Raw genomic sequence first — 6031 nt, 5'->3', positions numbered from 1 at the left:
TCTCATGTAGGGTTTACCTTGTACATTTTTCGTGAGTTTTAGTTTTCGAATTCAATTATTACGAGCTGTGTAAATTTTCGAATTATTGAAATAACAATAATTATAACGAGAAAGAGGTCCGTCATTATCTTTGAAACAGATGTATTATAAAATTGAAGAGTAAATTAATTTTTATGTGTCACGCGTGGTAAATAAAAGTGTGCTTGAACTTTGAATAACAATTATTTATTCTCATAAAGTAGGTACAATGTTTCTTTGATTACAAGATGCGTCCGCGTGTAATTGTACGTTAGATCAATCCATGTCATACTAACAGGAGACATCGCTTAATATAATGCGAATTTCAGCATCCTTGTTCGTGTCTTTCGACATTCATGGTAATTGACTTCGTACTCGTTTACAGTTTAGCCTGAAAATAAAATATTTCCAATTATCCATTGTCCTTAACTTTATGACAATTTATACTCTTTCGATCATCTCTAAAACAAACCTACCCCAACGTGAATAGCAAGAACTCCATCCTCCTCTCCTTTAGAGATTTTGATATAAGCATCGCCATTCTGTTGCACGTTAACAACCTTTCCAGTGCATCTTCTATTCTCCAAGTTACCAGAAATCACGTCACAATATTGACCAGGAGGCAAGCAGGTCTTAAGGGTGGCTCTCAAATCATTTCGGTCATTGTTAAACGCAACAAATCCAGAATTTCCACGACAGAATGCAATCTGATTGCTGCCATTGTCCCACCAGTTCTTAATGCTCGTTCCTTTAACTGCATTGCGGAAGCGAACCATGTTGTAAATTTGCCTCCAACGGTGTTCACAGATCCAACCATTGCCGCAACTATCGTCTGGTTTGATAGTTGCAGATATGATATTGCCATTGCCATCATGAGGTGGTCCTTGATCCTTGTTTTGGAAGTCGAAGGAACTCATCACCCGCGGTGTACCGAAGGGGTGGGCTAACATGAAGGCGACCGCCATCTGCAAGTAGTTCAGTTCAAAATATAACAGGCGAAGGATCGTAGAGTAAAACGTTAGATAATTGTTAGCCATGATTCAGTAATTTTATGGAATTTTTATTTTTCACCCTAATTTGCATGGTTCAGAAAAGTACTGGTATTTTATTTGTATTATACTACTCTTAGAATACTAATTCGATGTTTCCATAGAAATAATCTAATAAAATATTAGAACTCTATATTACTCTCAGAATACGTAATTCAGTATTTTCATTCAAAAGTATCTCAAAATTAAAATTAGTTTATCCCATAAAACACCGAAGGAAACGCGTTCCTATTTGCTTCCTAATGCCTGACAACTAAACGACCTATTCTACTTGCAGACTACTCGACTCGTGCTACGCTTTACAAGCCAAATGGACGATAATCATCGTTTCTAAAGCTCCAAATATCGTCTACCTCGTCACGAAATTACTTAAAGGAAAACACTTTTATGTAAACGCTCAAAAATTAAGTACTTCTTGCAATATAAAAGCAAATTCTCACGCAGGACTTACCTTATACAGTTTTGATGATTTGTAAGTGAGTATTTGATTATTGTCACGTTGTGTGTCGTGATTATCGACGAAAACGAGGGCATCGTGAGAGGGTAAAAGACCCCATTCTTCTCCAAAATTGACGAACCATTTCAAAAGATTGTTACCCCGGAACGAGTTGGAGAGTTCGAAGGCGTATTTGAACTCAATCACCACAGCCTGTTGGTTGTACTCGCGTTTAGAAATTGCCTCGCCGCCATAATCGATCACTTCTTGGTATATGTATGGCTTGGAATTTGGAGGGAAACCATGCTGAGTGTTCAGGTTCTTTATTCTCGAGTAAATGATGTTCAAGTCGCTTGGCCACATGTGCTTGGCAGCGTCGATTCTGAATTTTATATATACTATTAGCAATTTCCCGTGAAATTTTACATTGTTACATGGAAATCATTTATTTAATTGAAATAGAATAGCATAGACTTCTGGTAGAAAGGAGCACCTGAGATTCAAATTAGAAATTAAAAAAATATTACTCCATTTATCGAGTCGAGCGTAGCAACTTTAAAACACAAATAATTCACAATTTGTGAAATAAATAATTCTTCCATTACCTGTTGACAAAAGGATTGTCTACAATCCCAAGTGTTCCTCACCAAAAATCTAATTAAAAACTAATTAATTAATAAATAGCATTTATATTGTAATATATTTCGATTCTTAAGATTTGTCGAAATAACGAATATTTTTGCTGAAAAAGACTATCTTGAAATACTATACAAACCGGAAGCCAGCAACACCAGCGTCGACAGCTTCGTTCAAGAAATTCACCAGCTTCGATCTGACGTATTCTTGACTCTGATCCAAATCATGAAGACCAGTCAGTTCGCAATTTCGCACGTTCTCTGGATCGTTGTAGTTGTTAACCGAGCAAGGTTTATGGAAATGTTGAGCGTGATAAGGCACTTGATAATATTCGTAGTGGTACGTGTCTGCTCTGGAGATTCCAGTGCCATGAGCATTGTTCAAATTGCCGGACATGTGATTCAGGATAGCGTCTACGTAAATTCGGACACCAGCTTCGTTGCATCTTGCTACCATATTCATAAATTCTTCTTTCGTGCCGGATCGCGTAGTCCAAAAGTAGGAAATTGGTTGGTAACGTTCCCACCATGGCCTGTTAGCGATCACCAGATTCTCTTGCAATGGTGATACCTGCAATGATTGAATCGCGTTGATAATGAATTCTATGCATTCGATATATTGTAAAAAAAAAAAGAAGATTCACGAGTAAAAGAAGAGTTTAGTCAGTGATGTACATATTTAATGAATTTCGAAGGAATTTTTATTTCGAATAAATTACCAACATGAGAAATAGGATAAGTAGGAAGGGATAATTATCTGGTATTCTAGTGTTGTGTTGTGATTACGACGCGTGAAAATCAGGTTTCAGATAAAAGAGTTATGTTTGTTTCCCTCGTATAGATATCATTTCTCCAATATTTTGTTATGTGTGAAACTAATTAGCCACTTGATCGATAATAATCATAAATGATAAAGTAATCGAACAATAATGCGGCTGAAGATAATTGCTGATAGAGAGAGCTTTATTGTTATTTACACTTGCGAAAAGAGATTCTAAAACCACCCGAATTTTCTATTACAGACTTAACCGAAAATAATTCATGTATTCTTTAATCGTATAATTTAATTGATAACAAACATTTAAGAAATGTTTATACGTCAAACGAACCAAATATATCTCACTTTTCAAAACAGCTGGCTTTATCACGGATAGTATTTGTATGGGGAAATTATTTTACTTCATACCTGCACTCCACCGTATCCCATTGGCCCAAGAAATCTTTCGCATTCCTTTGCAATGTCGTTCCATTTCCATTCGAAAAGATGCACGATGGTATCGTGGCCAGGAACAAAGTGGGGGTCTTTGTTCGTGGCTTCACTCGCTGCCAATACGAGTACAGCTAAAAACGTCGCGGTCGCCAACATCGTGGTCAGTTTGTGTTGCAAAATGCTCTGCTTCTTAATATATAACCTATCGTCGCTTACACAATCGCTTTCTGTATCCAAAGGTCTACCCCTCTGCTACGAACTACGTTTTATCGATACGATTCAGGTCTATTGTCTATCCCACGGAATCATATATGGTACTTATCTTCTTATCGCCGTGACAATGAAACAAACAGAGCTGTTAAAGCAAGCAGAACGGTGGAACCTTTAATGTTGTGATTTTATTCGGTTTGCGATCAATTTTCTTCGATTTTAATTGAACAGGAAATGAAGAGAAAGTGCGATACTGGAAATTTGTTTAGATCAAATAAGAATTTTTAATCATAGAATCGATTAAAATATTCTCACTGTCACAGGCAAAATGTTTTAAATACAACTGTCGTTGCCTAGTTCTCAATTTCGTTGAAAAATCGGTATTCAAGTATCGTAATATTATTTGAAGAAAGGCTAAATGAAAGTATCTGAGTGCATTATGGTTACGAATGATAAGATACGTCTACAAATGTGAAAAACACCTTGGAAGAGGCAATGTATCATTTTTTATTAAACTGTTGTTTCTTCTCAACGATATATTTCCCCAAGTATTATGAAACGTGATGTTTGTTTCTGAATCGTCATTCTGTCTGATAAAAATAATAATTCAATTGTAATTGTATACGATACTGTTTAATAAATTTGCAATATTTATCACGAATAGGTATCTTGACTCGTAACAAACGTGAATGAAAGTCGTAACAAATGAATAATAATTTATAGAAGTACGTGACTTGCGCGAATAATTAATGCATAATTAATCACACGTTCAAAGGCTACTGAAAATATATGCTTGAAACACCTAGAGCTCGATTATCGTAATAAAACATCATCCACAAAGCATCGTTTGCTCAGTTGTAACAAGAAACGAACGATGTACTTAATTCTCAAATATTTTTAACATCGTCCCCGTAACGTATACATCACTCGTGTGTCAAAACATCCTCATTAAGTTATTTTCAACCTACGAGAAGATTCCCGTTGTCAAGGATCGAATCTGCCATAAAATTCTTAATCGTCGACCTGGTATCCTGAAAGATTTTCGAATGATCGAAGGAAGAACGCGAGTAGGCTGACTTCACGTTTTTGGTCGAGCATAATTAAGAGCAACCGTTAATTCAGCAAAGGATCAGGCAACGCACCGAGCAGCAACAGGCAGCGATGCTGGTTGTTATCAATGGTCGTGCCGCGTATATCGTCGTGAAGCTTATAAAGTAGCGGGCTGCAAGCGTACGATTTCGCTGCGGGTTACAATTACGAGCGAGGCGCGTAATTAAAAGCTGATGTCCCTCATTTATTAATGCTACCAGACGAGTTCAGCCGCGCTGTCGATGCACGGCTGCGCGGCACGCTCGTTTTAATGCCAAACATCATCAGTCTTCGACCATGGTCTTCTTTGTCCCCACTTCTTCCGATCCGCCGATCTTTCTCCTCGCTATATAATGCGGCGATAATGCTGTGGAAAAATGAAACGTGAAGGTAGGAAATTTAAATCTTCGTATGTATAATTATATTTAGAATTACGTTTGAATGCTGTTATTTATCAGTCTATCTCGTCTCAATCTAGTACTACTCTGTTCCATCCTATACGTACCATATCTCGGTTCTCGCTTCCCACGTACCATTACCCACGTATATCACAACTCCTACTTCATTTTTCATATCTAATGCCCGGTTAGTTTGCATATTAGACCCACGGATCTCACATTGTATAAAAAATTCATTGTGTAAAAATTAGCATTGTACATCGTAGATATGTAAGGTGAGTGGTTAAACATTAAAAATGATAAAAATCAACCTACAATTTTCGGGGGAAGTGATGCTTCCGCGTGCCATTTCTTTATACATCATATTCTCCGAATATGAAATTGGAAATTTTACTTATCTTATACTATCCTTATACTTGTACTGACCTTATTTTTATCTTATACTTATCTTGTACTTATCTCATACTCAAGTTCATCTCACTTTGATTGGGTCACCATGTAAATTTAAGCGATTTTTAGAATTTCTTTTACTATCTATTGTTTTACTATCGCGTAGATACTCACCTCTTATACATATTTTCCACATCTCCTTATTTATTTGTTTAGGTGGGATTATTGAACTAAGAGATGTGTAAGAGGGAATGTCAGTCACGCGATAATGAATGACGAATATGAAGAATGGAATGTGGATTAAAGAATGTTAGATGTGGGATGGATTGTTGATGTCGATTTGATATGGAGTAGGGAATGTAAGAATTGAGAAATGAAGGGGGGAATAGGAAGTGTGAGACTAGCAAATATATCTTTGTCGAATTCAAAAAGTGTTGCAAAGTATTTTAAAGATAACTTTTACGTTCTATCGAACGCCAGTTTGTCATCTGTGCAACTCCGTCCAGCTTTTGTGTCTCATTTGCATATTTCCACTTTGAAATGCGAACACATTATCGCGCTTATCAGTAAGCTTAATGATCATTGCTCGGCCTGAT

General features: G+C 36.6%; 1 protein-coding gene across 1 annotated transcript; it reads right to left on the bottom strand.

Annotated features, from left to right (window-relative positions):
- Window positions 1–206: 206 nt before the first annotated feature.
- LOC122574304 (alpha-amylase-like) lies at window positions 207–3581 on the bottom strand. The gene is made up of 5 exons (XM_043741738.1): window positions 3325–3581; window positions 2279–2709; window positions 1519–1885; window positions 495–983; window positions 207–409 (listed from the first exon to the last, which is right to left on the bottom strand). Exons 1-5 carry the CDS (start codon window positions 3502–3504, stop codon window positions 398–400), a joined length of 1479 nt encoding a protein of 492 aa, XP_043597673.1. The 5' UTR covers window positions 3505–3581; the 3' UTR covers window positions 207–397.
- Between the last annotated feature and the right edge of the window lie 2450 nt (window positions 3582–6031).

This window comes from Bombus pyrosoma, linkage group LG13 (assembly GCF_014825855.1).
Source record: "Bombus pyrosoma isolate SC7728 linkage group LG13, ASM1482585v1, whole genome shotgun sequence".
In the NCBI taxonomy this organism is placed as follows: Eukaryota; Metazoa; Arthropoda; class Insecta; order Hymenoptera; family Apidae; genus Bombus; species Bombus pyrosoma.
This window is presented reverse-complemented; position numbering and strand designations above follow the sequence as displayed.